Here is a 27,549-nt window from a genome sequence, read left to right on the forward strand (position 1 = left end):
TGGTGTGATTCCATATCATGCACAACCAAAAGAATGAGAACTTAATACTCCACTTATGTATAATGTGTCAAAATGCATTCTACTGTCATGTATAACTAATTAGAACAAATTTTTAAAGTTAGCATACTATAGTGACACAGCCACATAAATATTTATAGCAGCTTAACTCACAATAGGTAAACTATGGAAACAACCTAAATGTCCTTCAACAGATGAATGGATTTAAAAAATGTGGTATATATACACAATGGAATATTACTCAGTCATAAAGAAGAATAAAATTATGACATTTGCCAGTAAATGAACGGAACTGGAGACTATCATGCTAAGCGAAATAAGCCAATCTCAAAAAAAATCAAAGGCCAAATATTCTCTCTGATATGCAGATTGGGGGTGGGTAGGGAAGAATAGACATATTTTGTATTAGACAAAGGGGAATGAAGGGAAGGGAGAAAGAATGGGAACAGAAAAGACAGAATAAGTCACACATAACTTTTCTATATATGTATATAAATACATGATCAGTGTAACTCCACATTATGTACAACCACAAGAATGGGAAGCTATACAGCATGTATGTATAATATGCCAAAAGACATTCTACTGTCACGCATAAATAAATAGAATGAAAAAAATTTAAAAAGAAGAAAGGGAATTATAATAGCAAAAACTGTTTAAAAAAAAACCAATGGTTTTGAATTTTCGAGTGTTCTCAGAAAATATAAATCTTAATAATAGAACTTGTTATAAAGTAATCTAGTCTTTGGCCAAGTAAGAGTATTTTAAAACAGAGTATACAAAACATTCTATCATGCCCAATTTGTTTTATTGAAGAGTGGACATTTTACCACAGAAAGTAGGAAAGTCAAAATCCCCCAAATATTAAACAAATTATTCATTATGAAAATCTTACCAAACTACCTAAAATTTTATTTTTTTTTTCACTGAACAAAATTTATCCCAGCCTAGCCCTTAGAAACTACTCTAATACACCAGTGATTCTCCACAGGTCCATGAACATGGGCTTCAATCTCTGAGTGCTCTCGGCAGTTTGAGGAAACATACTCAGTGGTAGTAAATTCCAGGTAAGAAAGGTCCCATTCGACCAGAGAAGATACAGAAAAAAGTTGAGAAAGCATTTCAGGGTGTGTGGGGGTTGTCAAGGTTCATCAAACATTGCCTTGTACCCAAAGTAGTCACATAATGTCACTTAATAAAAAACCGTAGGGCTTCCTAAGAACTTGGAAGCCCTGTCTCTCAACATCTCATCTTACAAATGAATAAAGTGAGAGTAGGATTTCAATCATTCCATTTGACAAGTGGGTGGGATTAGAATAGAATTAGTATCACCAAAAGAGCATCATTTCATTTTAATTGTACGTGGCAGCTGGGTTGGACAATGTTTCCTGGGTGTTTGGTTAAATATCATTCTGGGTGTGCCTGTGATAATTTGCTTTTATGGTTTGGATCAGTAGACTCAGTAAAGCTGATTGCCCTTCACCATGTGGTGGGGATGTCATCCAAAATGTTGAAGGCCTGAATAGAATCAAAATCTGAGTAAGAAACAGCCATGTTTCTCTGATGGTCTCTGAATCTTCCCCTACTTCACACGTGAACTCTGACTGGAACTTAGACCACAAGCCATTCTGCATTGACACTTCTTAGCTTCCATGATCTCTTCACTCATTTCCTTGCCATACCTCTTTCTCTTTCTCTGTCTCGGGCCATAAACACCTGCCCTATGTGTGCTGTTCCTCTGGAGAACCCTTATACAAGTGCTGAGTCCAGTAGGGATAAAAGGAACAAATTCCAGAATTATAGAACTACAACAACAATAACAAATACTGTTGAAATAAATATGGAGTTTCATAGCAAACAAATATACGATGGCTCATAAGGAGTGTATGTTCCTTCTCGTCGCCTCAAGATAGAATATGAGTTGCTAAAATACAGAGGCATTTTAAATATCAGGATGACTCATGGGAGGTAATGATTAGGCTACTGCATCTGGGGTTCATAGGAGTTTCGGGTCATCCCTCATCAGTTGAATTTTTCAGCTTTTAAAGATAGCAGGCATGCCCTCCTATAAGCTGCCTTCTGGTGCAGTGAGAAGGGAGGTCCATGCTATCCGGTAGCCCGTAACCTTATCAAGTCACTTTTCACCAGTATCCTGTCTCCTGCTCCTTACTTCCTGCTCCTTCTCTGGCTCTTTCTGGATTCAGTCACAACTTTTCCTCTTCCTGTAAGAAATATGGAAATGAATTAATTATCATATTGATAAGAGTTTATAATACTCCTCCACTCAGTCAATAAAAGGATCTATTGGAATTCTTCCTGAAGGGCAGGGAAGTAGGTAGATCATGCAGATAATTTCCTTGAAATGGAGTGAGAGACCACCATTGGCTTTATTTTTCAGTGAGATTCAGTGTCAAGAGTAGGTGGGCAACCCATTTTTCTTGAAGCTATTTTAACTTTTGACACAAACGCATATGAAATTTGTTCATATAGAACACTGGGCAAAGAACTGTGGTAACTTATTTCAGTCGTGGTCTAATTCATAAGTAGGAGATTTCAGCAGCTGTGTTTATAAACAACTTAGAGGGTCCCTTGCACCCTGCCAAGTATTCTAGGTATATCATATCCCATCATTTTGATCCTAGTAAAATGGAGATGTTGAAGATGAGTCTCAGATCTCAACAAGAGTAGAGATTCAAACTGAGCCGCAGGTCATACTGCTTAGTATGATGCCGAATTACATTCCAAAACACAGTAGGAAGTGATGAAGAAGTAAATAATATATTAGATATTGAATAGACTTTTAAGACTCTGGAAGTCATAAACCAAGAGTACTCTGCGAACATATGACAGACGAGAAGACATGATTTGCCTTTGGATTCATGTCTATATTTCACTCACTAGGTCAGTGGGAACACTAATTTCAGAATATTTAATTCTGAGTCTCCTTTCTAGGGAGGACACAAATCTTGACTCAGCAGGTTGAAGAAGCCGTTAAGATCATACACCAGACACATATGGGTGTGTGTCGGACAGAGAGTGTGTGGCAAGAGTGAACCAAATGGAATCTGCTGTTGCTTGATTAGCTCCATAAAAGCACGGCCAGGTCTTACAGCACCAGGGAGAACAGGCTCGTTCATTTGAACTGTTTGCACAACACATTCCCCTAGGCAGGGAGCAGGTACTAGGCCACAGAAAAGTACTGTCCCTCTGTGGCTGACTCTAGGGCATCTTGTAAAGAGTTCTAAAATGTTGAAGGAATGAACATGATATCTGTAATGGTTTGAATATGAGGTGTCCCCCCATATTCCCTGATGGGATTAACTGAAGTGGTGGGGTGTGGCTGGAAGAGGTGGGAATGGGGTATGACTATGGGGTACATATTTGTATCTGGAGAGAGGAGTCTCTCTCTCTCCCTGCTCTCTGATGATGTGAGCTGCTTCCCTCCACCATGCTCTCCCGCCATGATGTTCTCCCTCACCTGGAGCCCCAAGGAATGGAGCTAGCCTTCCATGGACTGAGACCTCTGAAACTGTGAGCCCTCAAATAAACCTTCCCTCCTCTGTGATTGTGCTGGTCAGATCATTTTGTCGCAGCAGCGAAAGAGCTGACTACAAACAACATCTGATTTTAAGAACCGTGTGCAGGGAGGATCCAAACTTGAAGATGAGGAGAGTTCAAGTAAGTTCCCCCCAATTAACAATTTTGCACCCTGTTAAGAAGGTGAGTCCAGGGTGTCCTTCCTCACCCTGAGCTCCCCAGGTCAACTAACGCCAGGGGCTGGTGGGCGGCAAAGGCTGAGATCAGGGTAAACCCCTCAAGCTGTCTGTGAAGGAAATGGACAGATGTCCTGAACGGTACCCACCTTCTATGTTCCCTAGACTCCACGCTTCCAGGGAGTGAGGCCACTGAGCAAGAGAGGCCCATTCTGGAGGAGACTCCACCCACAGAAATCCTCCTGAATCCTGGTTAACACAGGATGAGGTAGAGAAGACTACCTCTGAGCCTGTGTACCATGCCCAATGTGTTTTGACCACAATAGAGAAAACCTGGCCGAATACTTCTGTTCTTAGATTCTTTACTGAATATAAAGGCTATGGGTTTATAATCATCACCTGACTCTTGTTCATGCAACCAGTTTAGGAGAATATGGAATCTGCTGGAAGAGTAACTTGGCTCAGAGGCACTGTTTAGAGGAAGTCAGAATGGTTGGGGGATGTTACCTGGGTTCTCCATTCCCTTCATTTCTTCTCCTCTGCCAGGAAGCCCTTCTTGTGGTCACTGAAATGCCTCCAAGGTGAGTCTGGAAGAACATGGTGGATACCCACCTTTGGGGGTGCAAATGTTCTTTGCTCCAAGTTGATTCAGACACGAAAGCTCACCATGCCTTTTCATAGCTGATACTTTGAAAGAAGCCCGACTATCAACGAATAATTCCATTTTATTTGGAAGTGGGGAGAACTGTCTAAATACTGAAGTGCATTGCCTGGAGTACATTCAAATGCACGTAGATTCACATCCACTTCACACCTATCATCCTTGGCAAGGGGAGTTATTTTTACTCTCCGTACCCAGGGCTTGAAAGACGCAGCCGTTGTGGCTCCACGGATTAACTTGGCACCTTTGAATGTACGCAATCATGTGTGAACTTTAAAATTCAAAAGTGTTTAAAATTGTCTTTATTAATGTACCACAGATATTTACAAGATCTTAATAATATACATTTTTCTTCTTTCCAAACAAATCTGTATTAAGAAGTCTCCTGGTGGAGGCTGGAGAGCATATTTACAGGATGATTTAGCTGTCAGAGAGTTTCCAGCCGTTTATGGTTTATCCGTTTATTCATCGGATAAGTGGCTGGATAAGAAAACAGTAGAAACTCAGAACCACGATGGGCAGGAAACGGGCCTGAGGTTCTAGGACTTGATCTCCTCTGGAACTCAGACCTGCAAAATAAAAAGAATAACACGAGACGACTTGGAAACCTATAATTCCTCATTAGATTAATTCTTCAAGACACAAAACACTCATGCTCCTTACAACAATATATTTTATTCCATTCCCTTCATTTACGATGTGTTTAATTTTAGAAAGTCCCTTACTCTTTGTTTTAGGCTACTTGTTTTAAATGTAAAACAGCAGTTGACCAGGTTTAAACTGTTGAAGTCCTCCTGAAGTGCAAATTAAAATAGGCCATCGTTGGGTGTGGTGGCACATGTCTGTAATCCCAGCGGCTCGGGAGGCTGAGGCAGGAGGATCAGAAGTCTGAGGCCAGCCTCAGGAACTTAGCAAGATCCTAAGCAATATAGTGAGACCCTGTTTCAAAATAAAATAAATTAAAAAACGAAAAGGGCTGGGGTTGTAGCTCAGTGGTTAAGCACCCTTGGGTTCAATCCTTGGTACCAAATAATAATAATAATAATAATAATAATAATAATAAAATTAGCCAGGACTTGGATGGCTGACGATTGGATCTTGAGCAGAACTTCAAGCTCTTCTTATCCCTCTCACACTAAGATAGTAAATTGTCCTTACAGCCTAAGTCTGACTGACCAGCATAACGGATCTTATTGAGAAGGACTCAAAATTGTGATTCAGTTCAGTATGAATGCTGTGATTGACTAATTATGCCTGCCAGGAATATGGAAAGGGTGGCATACGTATGTGTGCTTCTCCTTTGCTGCCCCTGTTCTGTGAGGCCTTTAAGAATCCATAAAAATAATTTCTGAGTCTTTGGTGCCAACAGAATGAATCAGAAAATTACACACAAAGAATACGGAGGGTTGGGGCCGGGGTGGTGGCTCAGTAGGGAAGCGCTTGTCTAGCATGTGTGAGGCACTGGGTTCTGTCCTCTTTTATATATATATATAAAATGAAGGCATTGTGTTCATCTGCAACTTAAATTTATTTTTCTTAAAAAGTCTTTTTTTTTAAATTTTCAATTGAAGAAACACAAAACTGCAATAAATAAGTGCAATGCAAATTGGAAAGATTAAAAAATAAAACTGCCTCCTCCCCTCTGATTCAAAATTTAAAATGGAACTATAGGCCTTTTAGTTTTTCCCAATATTTTAATAAGAATTGGGAAGTTTCTTGGAGCCGGAGTTCACGCTGCAGGTACCGAGATGGGAACTCTCCACGAGCCCAGGGGCCCCACTCACTGGACATTTTTGGAATTCTGATTTCCTCACTGCTGCTGCCGTCTCCCCCGTCGCTGACCGTCCTGATCTCTATCAAGTAGTCTTCTTCAAAGGGAACCAGAAGCTCAGCTGAGGTGTTGTTTGTTTCCAAAATATGAGTTTTGCTCTGTCTGTTCTGCCGATACAGAATCTGGATAAAATGGTAAATGGAGTTAATACAGACAGGTGACATTTCTGCATGTAGCATGTCATTATAATAGTGACCACGAAGCATGTCATTATACAAAGGATTGCAATTCTGGAAAAGTCCACGTGATGCCTGTTCTTTAAATGTATTTGGTTCTAAGAAAAAGATTTCTCTGCCAGGCATTGTAATCCCAGGGACGCAGGAGGCTGAGGCAGGAGAATCGAAAATTTGAGGCCAGCCTCGTCACTTTAGTCAAAACCTAGGCAACTTAGCAAGAATCTATCTCAAAATAAAAAAAATAAATAAATAAAAATGGCTGGGGATGTGACCTAGTGGTATACCATCCTTGGGTTCAACCCTAGTTTAAAAAACAAAACAGAAAAATGAACAAAAAGGTTTCTCCTTTGGCCAGTATCTCTGGAATAAATTGATTTATCTCTATTAACGAAATGGCTTGAGGTTATCATCTCTGGTTCTTCCTGTTTAAAGTCAATCTTAGATTTGGACCCATTTCAAGTGTCTAAACATATACATTGGCCAAGGGTTGATGTCTATTCTGACTGAAGGACATGCTCTGGTCTGGGTACTTGATGATTCCCTTGTTAAATTACCTAAATGACTTTGAAAGGTCACAGCATACTGTAGCCAGAGTTCTAGAATGTCTTCTTTGACCTGATTGATATCTCACATCTACTTCCCAAATACACACCACCTTTTGATGGTAAAGGGAGTCACGTGCAAAAATAAAATAAAATGAAATATTGAACCCTGTACAATTAGTGTTCTGATGATCCAGGATACGCTACTAGACTCAGCTGACTGTAAGACCTTTTCAGTAAAGAACTTGAAAGCAGCAATTTTTTAAAAAAACTCTGTAAAACTGTACTGTCTCCTTAGGCACCAAAATGGTTTCCTACTTTTTTGGTGATATTCCTGATTCCTTAGTGTCATAATTTGTACAACTAAAGGGAAAAGTCAGACCCACCTTGTAGCCCAAGACTTCAGACTCGTTTTCCATGGTTTTTACATGCTCCCAGTTCAAGCATAATTTAGAGTTTGACAACTTCCAGGCAATATTTGCTGGCGGTTGACTTGGAGCTTTAAAAGACAATCAAAGACTCAAATGAATATTAATTAGCTCTGGTCAGTGCATGCTGCGCTGTCATGAAATGGAAAAAAATAAGTCTTCGATGATTAGCACAGAAAAAAGCTCAAATGTTTTTTGGTGTCATTTGAAATCTCCTATTAATTGTAATCAGGGTAAGCAAATTTATTCCAATTCTGGTCATTGGAGAATGTCTTTGTGACAGACTTATGAATTAATAATGGCTTACTGAATGTCCAGTGTTAATTTATTCATCAGGGCTGTTGAGTTTGTTTGTTACATATAAATGAATCAAAAGTCTCTATTATCAGGCTTGCATTCAGCTGTCAATCAATGTGCATGTGAAGCGAATTCAGGTGGCGTTTCGACTGCATTAGTACTCTTTAGAGGTAACACAGCCAACTCAAGATATCTTAAGCAAAATATTAGCAGTAGATTGTAAAGGATATAGGGGAGCCTCTTAAGAATCTGGAGACAAAAAAAAAAAAAAAATCGAAATCAAGGCATGCCTCTCTGCTGCTTAGTAGGATGGGCTGTGTGCTATATTGGTACAGACCACATCTTTGTCATTCCCAGTGCATTGTCACACAAAGGCTAACTGTCTGGAGCATCTGAAGACGGAAAACTCCTCTATTCAGAGGTAGCCCAAGCCAGGGTTCTGGTGACAAAACTGACCATTGACTGAATTTGGCCACGTGTCTATCTCAGCTCTACCAACCATGTTGGCCATGAAAGCATGTCATTTACTGTAAAGAGAGCATTTGGAAACTCCACAAAGGACAAAAAATCATCACAAACAGATGGATCACCGCAGAGACTGTCTAACTCCAAACGGTGGCTTTGAGTTCCTTGAAATGAATCTTGTTTGGGAGAGAAGGAAAGGAAGAAATGAGAGTCAGCCTTCTAACGTACTGGATCCAGTTCACCTAGAGAAATTTACAAATAAGACATCCAGATTCCAGGCCGGGAAGTCACTCATCCCAACAAACACAGCTACCTGGTGGCAGATCACATCAGAATGTGGGTCTCTCTGGTCCATCCCTGTGACAAGAGGAACAAAGATTTGACCTGGACAAAGAGCTGAGTCCACATGATTATTCTTGAGATGTGAAAAACGAGGAGAGATTTAACATCATTCCGCTGCAAAACAGAGGCAAAGATGAAACTTCCTGGCAAGCTGTTCAGGGCATGTCTTTTGAGTTCGGGAAGCTAAACGACCCTGATGAAAATGATATCTGTCGGAATGTTCCCTTGATCTCTTTCGCACACTTGGAGGGTCTCATCTGGCAGGATGCAGGGTGTCCCTTGCTGTGTGACCGTGCATTGCCTGACCTTCAAATCCACCGGAACACCACTATTGTCCACCCGGCCACTAATGCCACCCTTGGGACACGTAGATAGAGCAACGTTTCCCCTGAAGCTCCCATAGGGCTCAGCTAGTGTTCACTGTGACATTATCACATGGAACCACAGTGGCTCTTGGTCATGTGTTTCTCTGACTTTCCGGAGGACCTGAGCCTTGTTCAACTCTGTTTTTGACCTCAGCAGAGGGTGTGGCTTAGAAGAGGCACCTGATTCAGACATGTTTAACAACCGACTTGCGAGCAGATGACGAAAGAAAACTGCTCAAGGTCCTTTGCAATTTTCTCAGGCCACAGTGATCATGTTGTGGGCTGTGGACAGACTCGCAGGTGACACAGTGTGGCCCAACCATTCATTATGCTGTCCTATGTTCAAGGCCCGCTGCCAGAGTCGGACCCACAGAAATCCATCTGTGTTCAGAAGGTGGACAGGCCAATTGGACTGACCATCTCCTAGAACAAACCCAGCCCTGAGTACAGGCTTGAGAATTCTATGTTTAGTAAACATTCAATGCAGCCCTGCCAATACATTTATTTCTGAAGGACGGGATAGCAATAATAAAGATTTTGTAACTATCCTCTCTTATTTTAATCCCAAAGTGTCTTTTTTTTTTTGTTTTGCTCAGCTGTTAAAAAAAAAAAAAAGTGATACAAAAATTCTCACAAGACATCCCAGCTTTAAAATCTAGTCTACTTTTTGGATGTATTTCTTTTATTTCTGGTTCCTGAAGATGAAGCAGCCACATGAACTACATCATGCAATCGATACGAAGCAAATAAAAATTCATCCTTCAGTGTCGTTGGGCCTGATGGATTCTGAATGTTTCTTCTGTTGCCCTGTTGGGTTTGTTTGTTTGTGGTAGAGAAAGCACTGTTTTGAACATCCATAGCCCACTGACAAAGCAACAGGCAAGGACAGAGAACTGACTCACACCAACAGTGTAGATGAGTCAGTTGCAACCGTGTCAATAACCATGTGATTGACATGTCTGCTTTTGTTTCATCGTCTATCAAAGCAGAAGCAAAATACCCCATGTGTATTAAGTGAGGGGCGTTCTACCAGTTGGTCTGAATAGCTAGTTGCATGGATTAATTAGAAAGCTTTATTTTTCTTGCTATCACACGGGTAGAAAGGGGCAGTGTCCGAGGTCAGAGAAAAGTTGAATTTGCATCTCTTCTCTTCCAACAGCCCTAGATGTCTTCTCTTTGAAATGAGATAGTAACTCCTAGTCTATAATATCCTTAGCGTATGTGAAACAAAATATAAAATGTGCTTCTCTTCCTTAGTGGTACATATTAAAAAGCTCAATAAGTGTTAATTCTCTCTCCTAAGAGCCCAGGTGCTCCTCTGGGCTACTAGGACATCATCAATTTTTCAATTGTGTTTGAATCAGTTTGTTACTAATAATAAAAATCTGAAGTGTGCAACTGATTCAATTCTTAAATATAATTAGCATAGAGTCAAGAGTGTCCCTTCTTCATACAGCTCTTAGTTGGTGCTTCATCTGCTTTTTGAAAGGAAGATAAAATGGAAGATGCTCGGCTAATTATCTGGGAAGTTCTCCTGGTCTCTAGCCTTTATCCTTATCCATGACGGTTTCTTAAAAGTCTGTGCCACACAGTTGAGGTTAACAAACAAAACAAAAAGTTCTGAAAGCCCTTTAGGAGGCTACCGCCTTCACTAGCCCACGGTTACCAGTTCTGGCTTGAGGAAGCCGATCAACGTGGATTGCAAACATCTGTGATGGAACCGTAACTTCTATCACCTTCAAAAGCCAGGGTCCGGTCACACGGATTATAGGGAACACATGTCATGAAGCCTGCACCAGGTCAGTACTGATAAACTAAACAAACAAGCACTTTCTCTAGTTAAAAAAAAAAAGAAAAAAAAAAGTTTTGCAGGCAATTTCCAAGAACGAAATCATTCCCTATTAATCAAATGACAGAGCGACATTAAACTAGCCTCCGCAGCTCTGATGGCTTCTCTGTAATCAATTTTTCTGTAGATGGCATTTATATTCAACTGTAGTTCACACTGTGAACTCAATTCTAAAACAACTTCTTATGTTACACTTCTAAGTAACAGCATGAGGCTGACATTTGGGCTAGAGAGAGAGAACATAAGTGTAAGATGGAATAAAAGCTTAATGCTTCCTTTATGTCTAAATATGGATTGATTGCATATTTACAGCAAGAAAGAATCCAGCGCCCAGGCTGCTCAGTCAACGTCAGGGGCCAAATTGAGGCAGAATTTGTAAACACTTTCTGCTCCTGTTTCTGAATGCGTCTTTCTCCACAAGCAGGGCTTTGTTTGTTTTATTCTTTTCCTCTCAGAACTCATGTAAATATTTTTCTTCCTTTCGTTGAAAATCTAGACTCCTTGTAAGGGGTGTCAGGGTGGCTCACAGTGTATTCGAAGTTCCTCTCAGCTGTCTCTTGGAAATGCATCCTATCACCAAGCCGCGGTCCTCACATGGACTCACTGATATTTATTAAAAGTAGCAACACCACTATCCTCATCAGTCAACAGTAGCAATAATAGCACACTGAAGCAATTTTGCATTATACGGTTTTACTATTTTTCAACGTAGAAGTCCTTCTGTCTTTTTTTTTATTTTTATAGACTGCATTTTGATTCATTCTACACACATGGGGTACATCATTTCATTTCTATGGTTGTGCAAAATGTAGATTCACACCATTCATGTAATCATACATAGGGTAATGATGTCTGTCTCAGTCCACCACCTTTCACACCCCCTCCCTCTCATTTCCCTCTGTGTAACCTAAAGCTCCTCCATTCTTCTCTCACCCCCCCACCCCGATCCCCATTATATATCATCATCCACTTATCAGGGAAAACATTTGGCCTTTGGTTTTTTGGGATTGGCTCATCTCACTTAGCATGATATTCTCCAATTCCAACCATTTATCTGCAAATGCCATAATATTCTTCTTTATGGCTGAATAATATTCCATTGTGTATAAGTACCACAGTTTCTTTATCCATTCATCTGCCGAAGGGCAAATGACACATCCACATATGTAGGCTTCCCTGTATGGGAATTTCTCCTTAGGTATTATCTATCTAAACCTCTTATTCTATTCACAGTATTTTTCATAATTCATCATTATTTCAATTTCATCTTCTCTTATTTTCAGTTATATTTCTACTCCACAAGAAAGTGCCTGAAAGCAAGAATCCCTGAGCTCGTAAGCCCAAGCCTGGATCACAGAGGTACTGTCTGTCTAGTGGATGAACAAAGTGGCCTATTTCCAGAAAAAACCACAAAGGTTCTAGCTCCTCTTCAGCTTACCCATCAGAATAGGCAGAGATCTGGGTAAATATGAGTTCTGCTACCTCAGTTCTCAGAGAAAGATCAGACCTGGGACAGAAAATCCAGATGGCGACGAGCTAAACGCATGATGGATGCGGGATTTTCCGCTGTCACCACTATTCAGAGGTGATCTTGACGCCCTCACAAGCACGTGGAAAATCAAGGTGAAACCCAAGGCTGGCACTGAGCATCGGGGCTCCCTCCCATGTTGCATGGAAGCTGCTTCTCATCTATGCCCTGGGCGTCCTTCCAGAAGAAAATCTCTGCCATGAATTTATAAAGAGAAAAAGTGCAGCGGATAGCCAACCTCTTCCACTTGAGAAAGATGCAACCGTGTGCAATCACCGCAGAGGAAGGATCACACACGTCAGGAGCACGGAACCCTCACAGCGTGGCAGCCACCAGGACCCCAGGGTGGACGCCAGCCGCGTCCTTCCGTTCCTTGGTGCCCGGTCTAGAGGTTCATAGCGTCCCTGGAACTTCTCAGCTGAGAAGGTTGTCAGGTGCTGGGACTCGTCACACAGATGGAAGACGGCTGAGCTGGACGCACGCAGAGGACTCTTGCTGTGAACCCCTTCTAACTCTGTCCTGCACAGGACACACGCACACATCCAAGAGGAAACCCCAGGAAGTCACAGAGCAGCGGGGCCGACATGTGACCTTCATGGGAACGCTAGGGACGCTAACAGACAGGTGAAGGTTCAGTTCCAGGAGATGGATGATTCCAGTGCTGTCGAGGAACAGGAGGGAAAGGGACTTTGAGACAGACCGTCAAAGAGCTGGTGTGTCTTTTTCTTATGTTTCATTCTATGGGGCAAAAGAAATCAGTGAAATGTGGGGACAGAGGAAGGCCATGTTTGCATTTTAGGAAGAAAAATCTCTGAGCAGTTTGAGGCTTCATGTGGAGGGAGAGAGATGACTTCAGTGGTTAGAGAGTGTTTTAGTCAGCTCTTCGTCACTGTAACCAAAAGATCCGACCAGGACAACCCAGAGGGGGAAAGGTTTATTTGGATCCTTGGTTTCAGAGGTTCAGTTCATGGTGGGCCAACTCCATCGCTGTTGAGCTAGAACATCATGGCGGAAGGGTGTGGAGGAGGAAAGCAGCTCAGGATAAGCAGCTCGTCAGGAAACTGAGAACAGGCTCTATTTGCCAGGGACAAAATGTAAATCCGAAAGGCACAACCCCAGTGACCCACCTCCTCCAGCCACACCCCGCCTGCCTGTGGTTACCATCAGTGGATTAATCCACTGATTAGGTTACAACTCTTATAATGTAGTCATCTCACTTCTGAAATTTGCTACCTTGTCTCACACGGGAACTTTTGGGGGACACCGCATCTGCAAACTGTAACAGAGGGGGATATTATGAACTAGATCCGTTGACACAGCAGGAAGAGATTTCATGCTCACAGCGTGCCAGTCTAACAGACGTCATGGAGACACCTCTCTGAGCCTTCCTGTTCTCCTATCTACGAGTGACAAGATGAAACTCCTTGATTTGTGGCAGAATTAAGGGAGATACAGTTTGAAGAAATCAATGCAGCCTGGAGTGACAGAAAGTTCCATATACCAAAACTGTGGCAGGTAGAAAAATAGCCTCCTAAAAGGATAAAGAAAATGTGACGTATTACTCAGCTTTCAAGGAGAATGAAATTCTGGCATTTGCTGATAAATGGATGGAGCTAGAGAATATCATGCTAAGTGAGATAAGCCAATCCCAAAAAACCAAAGACTGAATGTTTTTTCTGATATGCAGAAGCCAATTCACAATAAGGGGGTGTGGATGGGGGAAAATAGAGTTACTTTAGATTAGGTAGAGGGGAGTGAAGCCAGGGGAAGGGCACAGGGTAGGAAGGAGAGTAGAGTGAGACAGACATCATGACCTCGTGTACCTGTATGACTGCATGACCACGTGATCCTGCAACATGGACAATCAGAAAAAGGAGAGCTGACACTCCATTTATGTATGATCCATCAAAATGTATAAATGCATTCTACTGTCACCTACAACTAATCAGAATAAAATAAAATAAAAAAATTTAAAGTTACAACTGTAAGAAAAAAAAAAAAAAGGTTCAGGTCCTGATCCTCGGATCCTGGGGCTACTTTACTCGGAAAAGAAGAGCCTGCATGTGGGATTAGGCTAAGGATCTTGACAGGGGCCACACATCCTGGATTGTTCAGCTGAGCTTGATGCAATCTCAAGGGTTCTGCAGAGGGAATGAAGGAGGTAACAGAGCTTTGGAGTAGCAGAGAGTCAGAGGGGAGAGAGAGAGAGAGAGAGGAGAGAAGAGAGAGGAGAGAGGAGAGGGGAGAGAGGAGAGAGGAGAGAGGAGAGGAGAGAGGACAGAGAGAGGAGAGAGAGAGAGAGAGAGGAGAGAGGAGAGAAGAGAGAGGAGAGAGGAGAGAAGAGAGAGGAGAGAGGAGAGGGGAGAGGAGAGAGGAGAGGAGAGAGGACAGAGAGAGGGGAGAGAGAGAGAGAGAGGAGAGGGGAGAGAAGAGAGAGGAGAGAGGAGAGGGGAGAGGAGAGAGGACAGAGAGAGGAGAGAGGAGAGAGGAGAGGGGAGAGGAGAGAGGACAGAGAGAGGAGAGAGGACAGAGAGAGGAGAGAGGAGAGAGGAGAGAGGAGAGAGGACAGAGAGAGGAGAGAGAGAGGAAGAGAGAGAGGGAGAGAGGCTTCCTGAGGCTGCAGCCCTGAAGTGGTGAGAGGGCTTGAAGCAGCCGTGGCAGCAGGTATTCTCCATAAGCCTGGACATCCCAAGGAGCTATCCTCTGGAGTCTCCCAAGGCAGTGCAGTCCTTACCAACAGTCAGATTTCTCTCCAGGGACCCTGTTCTTCACCTCTGAACTCTAAAAACATGGAATGATCCATCTGTACTTGTTTCAGGACGCTGTTTGTAGCCACTGGTCACAGCACCGGCAGGAAGCCTTCCTCCTGTGCCGTCCAGAACTCCCACAGAGGAGGCTGGTGTTCAGATACGGTGGGGTGGACACGGCGTAATCGCCTTGCTCTCCAGGGCTTGTTGGCTATTTTGTTCATGACACCGAGGCTGGTGAAAACCAGATCTTTAAGAAATACCGAAACTAGATTTTCATAAAAGAAATTTGGGGCTGTCAGCGCTTTGGTATTTGATTCAGTCCAGAAAGAACAGAGAGCCTTCACTTGGATCTTTCTGACGTCCTTTCAATTTCCCCTCAGCAGATGTACACTTCCACGACCTCTTGGGTGGTAATATTCCTGGTTATATTCAATGGTATCCAAAAGGTGTCTGTCTCTGACATTCTTACCAACTGATCGTGTGCTATGAGAGAAACTACTGATTATTTTCTTGCTATTTGAGCCAATTTTCTATCAAACCCATTCATAGGACCAAGTTGTTCTGCTGAATAAACTTGATGTCAAAAACAGTTCTCTTCTTCTGAAGACGTAGATTAGCAGAAACTAACACACACTCAACTTAGGCTGCACAGGCAATCAAAATGGCAAATCCAGGTCATAGAAGAAAGTTCTAATTGAGGTTTTATACTTATCTTCTGCACGTCATTTATTATGACATCTCAGAAACGTATACACATCTATATATATGGACACGCACCCGATCTCATTCTGAAATTCATGATTAGCTCACTGTTCAGGTCTCAACCACCTTAAGCGGGTCAATGGGATAATATATATATAAAATGAGTCGACCTCAGTCTGGGTTCAATAACTGCACTGAATGTCTGGGAGCTTTTTGTGATACAAATCTGTGCTTTAAAAAAAAAAAAAAACATATGATTCCTACATGTTCCTAATCACCCTTGATTTTGCTTGAGATAGAAGCTGAATTCCATCTAGAGTTTTTGTGACTTTGGAGTCACTCAATCAGCTAGTGCTAAATGTCTAGGCAATCTTAACACCACTGATTGATTGGAGATTTCCATCCAGACCAGCAGAGAGGCTGAATAAGGGTGGACTGTAGAAACAGACCCTAATACAGGTGTTCATCAATGGCTCCCTCGATATAGTCCATGTGGAGCAAGACGGGGGGCGGAACAGAGTTCGCTCTACAGCTTACCATTTGTGGAAGTCACTCAGGAGAGCCTATCTCAGGCTGTGCAGGAATGTGCAGTCCATACTTACTAGTCCCTAGAAATGACTGACCCCAGAGGGTTCTGATTGACTCTCTCTTGGCAGTTCCAAAGCGCTTGGTATAACCAAGGATGTGCTCATCATTAACCCCTGGTTTGTGCTCCATTGGTAATTTAGGAAGATGGCGAGGACAGGAAGAATTTCCACTGGACAGATAAGACAATTAAAGCAGAAGAATGGAATGGCTTATCTCACTTCCTGCCATATGATGAGAGTCAGTGATGTACCTGGAATTGGAACAGGTCTTGGAAAGTTGCTCTGGTACTGTAGGTATCACTGGGCCATCTGTTTAACCAAGGATGATTTCAAAGTTCTTTTTGACTCTATCAGCATAAGCAGAAAAACCTTTACTATCAACTGGTTTTCAAACTCTTCTCTACCACCCATTCTTTTCCCGATACACAAAAGTGATAAGAATACAGCATTTATAGGCAAGTGAGAGTTTTCCTTTTTGTTGGCAGCAGTGAATTCATGTCTTAGTCTTTCTTTAAAAAGGTCCCCCTCATTCATAGCTTTAGTTTGCATGGTTTCTGTGAATCCATGCACAACCACAGACTGAAAATATTAAATGGGGTACGAACACACTGTACCATCAGTGAGAGTTAAATTGCGTGCCGTTGTGTTGTGATGAAGTCTTTTGCTGCCCCGCTCCATCCAACCTGGGACGTGAATCATCCCTTGTCCAGCGCATCCAAGCTGTATAGACTACTCCCCTATGGGTCATTTAGCAGCCATCTCAGTTATCAGATCAGTAGTCAACGTACAGCTAATTTATGTCCACCTACTATATATGAGGGATATGTAAATATAAATAATCACAAAATATTTATGGAACAGCTATTATTGAGTCATATTTGGCCAGATCATTCCCAGTTTTTCATTGTGTTTCATACTGAAGAACATGTGTTCACCCCCAGGCTCAGGTGGAAGTCAAAGGCAACCGCCATCAGCGATGGATCATCTCTGACTTATTAGACCCCAACTACCTGGAAGACACCTGGACGATTATGAAGCAGGATGAGTGAGAGGCAGCGAAGAGTCGATGCTTAGATTTCAGGGGCAGCCAAGTAAAGAACAGTGATAAACTTCCTCAAGGGAAAGATGCAGGTATCTCACAGGGTATTTCATGCTCAAGTGATAAATAAAACAAAGAAAAACAAGGAAACAAATCGAGTCGCCATTTATTAAGGTGTTTATCATGGAGTTTCCCTTTCGACCTTGGACAAAACTCCAGGAGGTCGTTACACACTATTTTTTCTCCATTTTTACAGATTCTACCGAGACCATGAGAGGGGGTAACCACCTAACGTTTCTAGGATGGGAGGAGAGTTTTTTGAACCCATTGAGGGAAGGACACTGGAACCATTATTCTCCAGCATGAATCTTTTCTGTCTTTCATCTACATAACCAGAGCTCTTTGTCTTTGGGAATTCCAGGAAGATCACAAGAGTTCTTCTTTGTTGTCTTGAAAGGTTTCAACCATGATCGACACCAAAGGTCCAAACCCATTGACCCTATGACTAAGCAGTAACGCGGGGCGGTGGGAAGATGGAAATGCACACTGAGCAAGGAAAGTGTCTCTACTCACAGATCCATCTCATTTTCCAAGGGTGGTGGATACTTACGGGACTTTTTGGTGGTGACGTTGACTGGGGGGCTTGAGGGACCTGTCCCAGCTGTGTTATAAGCTCTCACAGAAGCAAAATAGATGGTGTTAGCTTTCAGACCCGTGATGTTTTTGGTGGTGACGTTCCCACTCACTCTCGTCCTGCCAATCATGGATTCCTTGGAGTCGTCTGTCCAGTACAAGATCTGGTTATTCAAAACAAAGAACAAGTGATTCACGGCTTTCCCACAAATATCAACCACAGGCACGTGCAGAGATACAGGGTAAGGGACAAAAATGATCCTGAATTAAAAGGAGTACAGCAAAACAACCAAATAACCAAAGTCTCACACATAAATAAAAAACAAAAGAAGAAATGAAAGATACTGTAGGTGAAGACATATTCTCAATAAAAATTAAAGAACCTGGACATTTCACAATTTTCAAACTAAATAATTGATGCGCCGTGTGAAGGTTATCAGCTTTAACAGAGAGCATATAACACATCAGATCAAAGCAATATTTGTGCCACCAATCAAAAACTTTAGTAATGATGTTTTGCTACTGCCACTACCTTCAGGGTTCTTTGGTTAATAATTCAATTCTTTGGTTAATAATTCAACTTATACTGATCCGACTTTATGCATTAGCATTGTTTTAGACACATATAACAAGACAAAATAGAATAAATTGTAGTACCTATTTCTAAGCCCCTTACAGCCTAGTGAGGAGGTAAGAATACATATGTGAAAAGAAAAGACAGGATGTGTTCCAAAGAAGAGAAACTGGAAAAAAAAAAAAAAAAGTTATAAGAATTTGGAGAATGACAACATGGATCAGAGAAGAGTCCAGCTCGAAGAGGGGATAGAGATGATTGAGAAATAAACAGGGTTCAGAGAAGAGGTGCGGCATTCTAGACGGCGAACAGCAAAGAGTCTATCAAGTGAGTTCAACTTTATGTCTGGATCAGAAGGTTCACGTCGAAAGGAAAACATAGGGAATCAAAGTGGTTTAGAATTATACTTTCCTTCTGACCTCAAAAGGCCATCAACTGTGTTATCTGTTTTACAAATCATTGGATTTGCTAGTTGAGGAACAACGAGCGATCAAGAACTTTGCTTTCCCACATTCTCCCTCCTTAACGTTGTGAGGTTAAAGACCTACAGAGGCCATTTACTTCATTCCATATAGACTAAAGGAACAGACTTGGTAGATCTGGGTGTTTTCTTAGCTCCCTTTCCAAGGTGAGGACGTCTTTCCAAGTCATACTCCAAATCACAGAGCAGGTTTCCCAGTGAAGTTCTCTGATGGCTGAAGATCACTGAGTATTAAACTTTATCCCTTCTCAAGAAAAAAAAAAAAAATAACAAGGGTTGGGTTGTAGCTCAGTGGGAGAGCACTGGCCTAGCATGTGTGAGGCACTGGGTTTGATCCTCAGTACCACATTTAAAAAAAAAAAGTCTGAGTAATTAAACAAAGTAGCTGCCTGATTGCCTGATTACTTTTTAAAAAATATCCTTGTGGAAACAACACACTAGCAGCATATTATTAATATGTTAACATATTATATTAATACATTATTATATATATTAACATTACATTAATATGTTAACATATTATAATAACATATAACAATAATAACATGGTTGTACCTCTTAAATTTTAACATGTTAATATCCATGAGAGGTGCGATGCTGTACTTCAGCTCTCTAGAACTTACTCATCTTATTAGCGGGAACTGTATGCTCCTTGAAATGCCTGTCACTTGTAAATGTTCTGCTTATGATCACCTGGAAAGATTCTCTTCCTTCATTCTTTCTTCAGCTTTAGACATTGCTGAAGTCCCTCCCCAAGGCCCACGATTGAAGGCTTGGTAGCCAATCCATGGCACCATTAGGGCGTAGGGACCCTCTAAGAGATGGAGCCTAGCGGGAGGAAGTTAGATCATTGGGATTGCACCTTCAAAAAGACATTGGGACTCTGGTCCCTCCCGGTCTCTCTCACTGCTTCCTGGCTTCCATGAGGTGAGCAAGTTCTTTGGCCACATGCTCCTGCCATGATGGATTGACTGGCCACAGCCCCCAAAGCAACTGGCCACACAATCATAAACTTGATCCACCCAAACCACCAGCCAAAACATGTTGTCTTTTTAAGCCGACCATCTCAGGTATTGTGTTATAGTCACGAAAAGCTAACTAGCACAGACGGACACCAGGATACAGGAAGACCCAGGTCAGTGGTTCGGGATTACAGGAAAGAGCAGGTGCGGTTAGAGGGAGCGGGAAGCGCAGGTGGATTACCTCGTAGCCCAGCACCCGTCCCGTGTTTCGATTCCAGGCAATAGCGTTCCAGGAAACCTCTACTTCAGAAGCAGAGAAGCTCTGGACCGAAGTGCCCCTTGGGGCCAGCTGAGGTTCTACCATCCAGACAAAGACAGAGACACCATGAGCAGAGGGCTTCAAGAAACACAGGGCACAGTGGACATCCATTCTCAAGGGGCACCGTCCCAGAACCGAGGGCCACTCACCGTCCTCCCCGGAGTACACAATGGACACTGTGCTCACGGAGCCGTCCCCCTCGTTGTTATACACGCCCACTTTGACCTCAAAGGGAGACAGGGGCAGGATGCTGTCGTTGCGGTAGATGAACTTGGAGGATTCCACGAAGGCGACCCTCTCCTTGGTCCAGGTGGTGGAGCCCACGGGCCGGAACATGACGACGTAGCCAAATCCTTCTCCATTCTGGAGCTCTTCTGGAATTGACTTGGGCAGAACACGAGCGGTCACTCAGGATTTGCCAAAACACTGCATTGAGCCATTATGATAGTAATGAGCTGGCCTTTCTTTTATAGGAACAAACCTGGATATTCACCCTGTTTGGTGAGGTATTGAAAAAATACTCTCACTTGGAAGGCGAGTAGGAATGTGATCCCCAAGAAAGGTATAGAGAGCCACAGCCGAAGCTTTCAAATAAAAATAAAAAAAAAAAAAGCAAACTCTACACATCTGTATCTAGTTCCTTAATCATTTGAAGATTATAATAAGAAGTGGTCTAGAAGATGGCAAGATTTTGAGATAAAAACTAAGACCTAATTTGAAACTCAGCACATAATTAACTTAGTAACTACTTAAAACTAGATATGTTTTCATTTCACAATATTTTCAAGAAAATCTTGTAAGATGTGGGTGATGAAATTGCTTTATGAGAACATATACCTTCAGAGAGAGACTATTGCTCACGGAAAAGCATCAAGAACCTTCCAGTATTTTTAAAACATATATCTTCACTAGTAGTGACACCCCCATGCATTTTCCTGACATAAATACACACAAATTCCCAGAAAGATCAAACTCTATAAAATACATTCGAAAACCTAAAATTACACAATAGAAATGAGTATGCATATCCCAGAACTCTGCAGGTAAGAAAAATTATAAATAAGCACATAAATTTAGCAACTGAAAATGAAGTCGTGCTTGATTTTGGACACGTCTCCACCTGGTGATAAGGAACTTGTATTTACAAGTCAATGACTTAGTTGTATGTTTTTGCAAGGGAAAATGCTTCCTTGATACTTCGGTAGACTAAAAAGGCATACCTAATGAGCAGAGAGCTCAGAGTCCCTCAGGTTCACCAAGACATTTCTGAGTCCTCCTTATCCAGTGGAGTCCATTGACTTTATTACAGTATGCCCCAAAGTTGCACCGTGTCTGGTGACCCTGCTGTGGGAGCCGCAACTGAAGGAGCCCTCTGGGTCATAATCTATGTGGTGCAAAATCTTTGTGCTCTCTGTCAGGAGTGGTGATGCTTGCCTATAATCCCAGAGGCTCCGGAGTCTGAGGCAGGAGGATAGCGAGTTTGAGACCAGTCTCAGCAATTTAGCAAGACCCTGTCTCTAAATAAAACATTTACAAAAAGTTCTCAGGATGTGGCTCAGTGGTGAAGTGCCCTGGGTTTAATCTCTGGAACCTACTGCACATAAGAAAAAAAAAAAAAAAAAAATATATATATATATATACGTATATATATGTACTACAGTAACTGACAGAAACAAAATCTGTCACAGGGCTTGCATCGGAAATAGGAGGACTGGGTCATGGGCAAACACAGGGTAGGAAATAAGCAGAAGTCGGGCGCAGTAAGGACTCTTAGAAGCTAAGATAAAAGAAGCTCTTGATGAGAGGGAGAAGAGAGAGGACTGAACTGGTAGCCAGGTGTAAAACTGGAAGCAGTAGAAATGGCAAGAAGTGAGCACAGGCAGGGACTGGTAAAGCCAGGGCTTGTTCACAAGAACAGGTGACGGTGGACCAGGCTCTGTGCTCAGAACAGCGATGAATGACGTTGCAGTTCCTCCTTTGACCTGGCTGCTGGGTCACACAGGTATTTTCCTGTCCTCATTGCTTTCCATGTAGCCTTAAACGAAATCCCCATTAACCAAGACGACCCGAGCTGGTCTCCGTTTCTCACCTTGTAAAACAGTCTTAAGAATACAGAAAGGAAACTATCAGTAATGTGAAGAGAGAGCCTACAGAGTGGGAGAATATCTTTGCCACTCATACTTCAGATAGAGCGCTAATCTCCCGAATATATAAAGAACTCAAAAAACTCTACACCAAGAATACAAATAATCCAGTCGACAAATGGGCTAAGGAAATGAACAGACACTTCACAGAAGAAGATGTACAAGCAATCAACAAACATATGGAAAAATGTTCAACATCTCTAGTAATAAGAGAAATGCAAATCAAAACCACCCTAAGATTCCATCTCACCCCAATTAGAATGGCGATTATCAAGAATACAAGCAACAATAGGTGTTGGCGAGGATGTGGGGAAAAAGGTACAGTCATACATTGCAGGTGGGGCTGCAAATTAGTGCAGCCACTCTGGAAAGCAGTATGGAGATTCCTCAGAAAGCTTGGAATGGAACCACCATTTGACCCAGCTATCCCACTCCTTGGCCTATACCCAAAGGACTTAAAATCAGCATACTACAGAGATACAGCCACATCAATGTTCATAGCTCCTCAATTCACAATAGCCAGATTGTGGAACCAACCTAGATGCCCTTCAGTTGATGAATGGATAAAGAAACTGTGGCATATATATACAATGGAATATTACTCCACCATGAAGAATGATAAAATTATGGCATTTGCAGGCAAATGGATGAAATTGGAGGATATCATGCTAAGTGAGATAAGCCAATCTCAAAAAACCAAAGGATGAATGATCTTGCTGATAAGCGGATGATGACACATAATGGTGGGTGGGAGGGGGGCAAGAATGGAGGAAGGAGGACTGTATAGAGGGAAAAGAGAGGTGGGAGGGGTGGGGGGAAAGAAAAAAAATAACAGAATGAATCAAGAACTATTACCCTAGGTAAATGTATGATTACACAAATGGTATGCCTCTACTTCATGTACAAACAGAAAAACAAGATGTATCCCATTTGTTTACAATAAAAATAAAAAAAAAAACATGAAATCTATTTCTTAAAAAAACAGAATATATGTGGAGCTGTCAACAGGGACCACCTAGGAGCAGCCTTGGAAGGGACTCTATCCCCAAAGATCACCTACAGCATCAAGATGCTAAGCACAAACCACCAGAATGGAGAAACCGAGGCCACTCATCATCAACCAGTTGGATCTGTGCCGAGAAATCAAGACTGGAGGTCCTCCGTGGGAGCGCTCCAAGGGAACAAGGCCCCACCTCAAACACGTCACACACCAACTGCCCGGTAAATCGCAGCATCTGGTCTTTCACTATGTCTTATGTATGTCAAAGTCAACTCACAAAGGGGTCGGCAACCAGCATGTGTTCTAGCCCTCTCCTTTCCTCCCACCCCAAACTTCTAGAACCAGGAGAATCCAGGGGTAGCACAGGGAAGGGGACTCATGGTTTAGATACCAGGTGTCCCGGAAAAGCTCATGTGTGAGACAACACAGGGAAGCTTCCTGATGAAATGACTGACCTCATCAGCAGACTAATCCCATGCTATGGATTAACTCGTGGTGACTAGTCAGGAGGAGGTAAGTCACTGGGGGTGCGGCTTTAGGGTTTTTATTTTGTGCTTGGTGAGCCGAGCTCTTTCTGCTTCCTTGTGGCCATGACCTGAGCAGCTCTAATCTGCCACAGCCTTCCGCCATGATGTTCTGCCTCACTTGGGCCCAGAGCCATGGAGTCAGCCATGTGTGGAGTGGAGGCCTTTGAAACTGAGAGCCCCAAATAAGCCTTTCCTTCCCTCACTGTTCTTGCTCAGTCTTTTGGTCACAGGAAAAAGCTGAGTAAAACCATGAGGAAAGAGAAAAGGTGAAGGAAACCGAGAGAAGATGAAGAACTGGCTGTATTTTCTCTCTCGTGGGACAGCATTCTAGGCCAAGAGGGTCGTCAGGCGCTGGGCATGAGAAACTTCAGGATGGCTCAAAGTCTCAAGTCTAAGAGACCAGAACCCAATTTGCACTCGGTAAAAGTCAAGTGGAGAGGATAACATTAAACACACCACCGGAGGACTTATTGCATGTGCCTGTATTTTCATCTAGACCCCAGGACGAACAGGTCCACAGGCTGTAAAGATCCATGTCAGGGTAACAACTGTTGTCTGCTGGAAGGCTACTGAGTGCACCTCAGACACAATAAAACAGCTCTAATAATACAGTTCAACCAGAACAGGGCCCCGGCGGGTCATAAAGGAAATGCTACCCACCAAGGAAGGCTCCATAGACACTGAAGTTGTTTTTCTTCTATTTGGGAGAAAATGATGCTGAGTTCAGTCATACTCCTGTACTTAGTACAAGTAAATTTCCTAATACCACCCCTAAATAATCCATCATCGGAAGGATGTATTTTTATACCCTGTATTTTCATCTATTCCCAACAGTGATCCAATAAATCTTTCGGTTTTTCAGTGTTCTTCCTGGCTGGCTAAATCTTTTTCCTTCAAAATAACTTAGTTGGACAGAAAATTACCTCCCACGTAATGACGAGTTCGGATCGACTTCCTCCGCCTCCGCTGACGCTTACCGGTGCTACCACGGGGACTGAAGGCAATCAAGAGAAATGTGGGGTGGCAATTATTAAAGCCCATCTTCATCAGGCAGAATCTCGGTTTTGGATCTCACCTTTCCAAATCCCAACCTGGCACACTGTGAGAGAGAGTCTTGCATTTTTAATGAACATAAATTATGTTTACACATATCCAAGTTTCTAAGAGAGAGGACACAGTTGTGCTTGATACATGAGCGCCCTGGCTCCAAAATTAATTAAAAATCGAGTAACATCGCGCATTTGACATTATTATGCATCATCTCCTAATTGGCAAAATGATGTTCCATTCAGATGGTATCAGAGATACCGCTGATTTAGTACCTAATTATATAGTTGTGCTGTAAACAAGTTACCGGAGGCAGTATATTAATTCATTATTTTTGTCAATAAACAAACTGAAATATTTTTCTCCCCTCCTTATCAGCCATCAGGATATCGTAACACTTAAAATAAAATTCTTAAAAATAGTAAATGATTGGTTTTCATTTTAGACTCCTGTGTTTGAATCTCACGATGCTCAGGAAAGAACAGGAGGGACATGTCGCTCTTAAAGTAGAGATTTCTCTTGTAAAGAAGGTGACTGTAGGAAGAGTCCCGGTAGCCCTGTGGAATACTCAGAAACCAATAATTCTGATGAATCACACAAAAAAGTGCCCTTCAGCTATACCCTTCCCAGGACGAGTGTAATAAATAATAGTTCAAGGCACATTGCAAAATTGACAATTGCTATGGTGTCTGTGTAAGGCAGTGCGGGATCAGATGAGGCTTTATACCTGTGGAACTGGTAAAAAGGCACTATTTTTTCTTGACAAAATGACAAAGGTATCCCATACCTTTGATAATGGTAAAGCTGCTGGGTTTGCTTTCAAATCTGCAGGTTATGCTGGGCATGAACTCTGTGAAGCTACGTCTGGCCATTTTGACCAACATGGAGGGGTGAGGCTAGAAGAATCTGCGTAGGGCCGGCGGGGGTTAAAATACACCAGGCCTCTCTGCTCATGGAAACTCCCCCCCCATGCACAGACCATCTAAGAAGATCCAGTGTTTTATTTACTCGCCTTTCATACACCTGCTGAACTCTGTGCACAACATAGCCAGACACTAATCTGTTCTTTTTCAGAACAGCCACCTGTCCGACATACATTTTCATATTCAAATTTACCCTGGATTTTGTCTCCTTATAATTTTATTAAAAAGATCACTTGGACCTACAAATGTTTTCTCTCATCTGCAGAAGTAAGAAAAAAAAAAAAAAGAATCAAAAAAGGGGATCTTGCTTAAAATGGGAAATCAGTACAGTGGACGTGGAATCTCATAATTCTCATTAAAGAAAAAGAGGGACAGGGGAACAGCAAGAAGACCTGGGGATGAAGGTGGCCCAGCGATGCTATGTGCATGTGTAAACAGATCGCAATTTGTTCCAATTTTATGACTATAGTGTACCCACTAAAAATAAATTAAGTGGGCTGGGGAGATAGCTCAGTTGGTAGAGTGCTTGCCTCGCAAGCACAAGGCCCTGAGTTCAATCCCCAGCACCACAAAATAAATAATAAATAAATAAATAAATAAATAAATAAATGATAAATAAATAAATTAAATAAATTAACTGATAGAAGGAAGATTAACTGAGTCCGAGAAGGGATCAGGAGGAGGGTGGAAAAGGGAGCGAAAGGAAAATTACTTGGGACTGATTGGAGCAAACTATGCTAATATGCATGTATAGATGTATGGAAATGAACCCCATGATTCTGTACAGCTCCAATGCACTGACAATAATATTAGGAAAACAACAATCTCCTGAACCTAGACCTAATTTTCTAAGTCTTCTAATACCTTTGGTCAAAATATCCATGAATCGATGTATATTCTGCATGGTTTCTGGGTGTACAGTTCTTGGCAGGTTACAGGGACATTATTTCATGGTCTTTGCAGAGTTGAGTTGTGTACAGAAAATGGTTGGAAAACAGACTTGGGGTCACTCTCTACAAAGTTTTCAGACTTCTGAGAAACCTGAAGTTGCATTCTTTATTCAGTTTTCAAATTAAGTATAATTAAGGCTGAAACTGTAGGGAGAAGAGGTTGGTGTGTTGAGAGAGTGGGAGGCAGGGCTGGGGAGACTTCAGTCTGACTTATAAACTTGGGGGGATCCGTATGACTAGCACAGCTCACTGGGAAGGACAGGTTCACTGTCAGCACAAACTTTACCCTAAAAACTCCTCAGTGTGGGTCGACCTTGCCAAAGCTACCAGAATAAAAATAAAAATAAAAAAAAAAAAAACAGCTGTAAGCAACCACCAGAAACCAGAGCTGATATCCGGAGTCATGGTCCACAGCTAGAGATTCTGAAGGCAGGCCTGGAAATTTCTATATTTATACCCTTTCTCTGGCTAACCTCTGAGTTGAGGCTCACTGTTATTTGGAATAATGCTGGGTTCACATTTGTTCATTCAAATACTGAACCTATAAAAAAAAAAAAAAAAAAAAAAACAGCTAACACCCTGGTCCTTCATTTCCTGCGCTGTGAAATGGAGGAACGTCTTCTCAGCTCTTCACTTGCTACAGGATTTAGTTAGATGCTATTGCTGTGGACTATATTTTTTTCTAGAGCCAATCCT

At 42.1% G+C, this 27,549-nt stretch overlaps 1 protein-coding gene across 4 annotated transcripts in view; it reads right to left on the reverse strand.

Annotated features, from left to right (window-relative positions):
• Positions 1-4,698: 4,698 nt before the first annotated feature.
• LOC306650300 (contactin-6) overlaps positions 4,699-27,549 on the reverse strand; it is a 299,252-nt gene continuing 276,401 nt past the window's right edge. For all 4 annotated transcript variants that reach the window (XM_079122186.1, XM_079122184.1, XM_079122185.1 and 1 more), the window contains 7 exons: positions 24,857-24,927; positions 20,412-20,646; positions 20,185-20,300; positions 17,904-18,090; positions 7,328-7,440; positions 6,177-6,345; positions 4,699-4,961 (listed from right to left, as the gene is read on the reverse strand). In XM_079122186.1, the coding sequence (XP_078978312.1) occupies positions 4,858-4,961; positions 6,177-6,345; positions 7,328-7,440; positions 17,904-18,090; positions 20,185-20,300; positions 20,412-20,646; positions 24,857-24,927 (995 nt within the window). In that variant the 3' untranslated portion in view covers positions 4,699-4,857. The remainder of the gene's footprint in view (positions 4,962-6,176; positions 6,346-7,327; positions 7,441-17,903; positions 18,091-20,184; positions 20,301-20,411; positions 20,647-24,856; positions 24,928-27,549) is intronic.

Source organism: Sciurus vulgaris, assembly GCF_902686455.1.
Source record: "Sciurus vulgaris genome assembly, chromosome: 19".
NCBI lineage: Eukaryota > Metazoa > Chordata > Mammalia > Rodentia > Sciuridae > Sciurus > Sciurus vulgaris.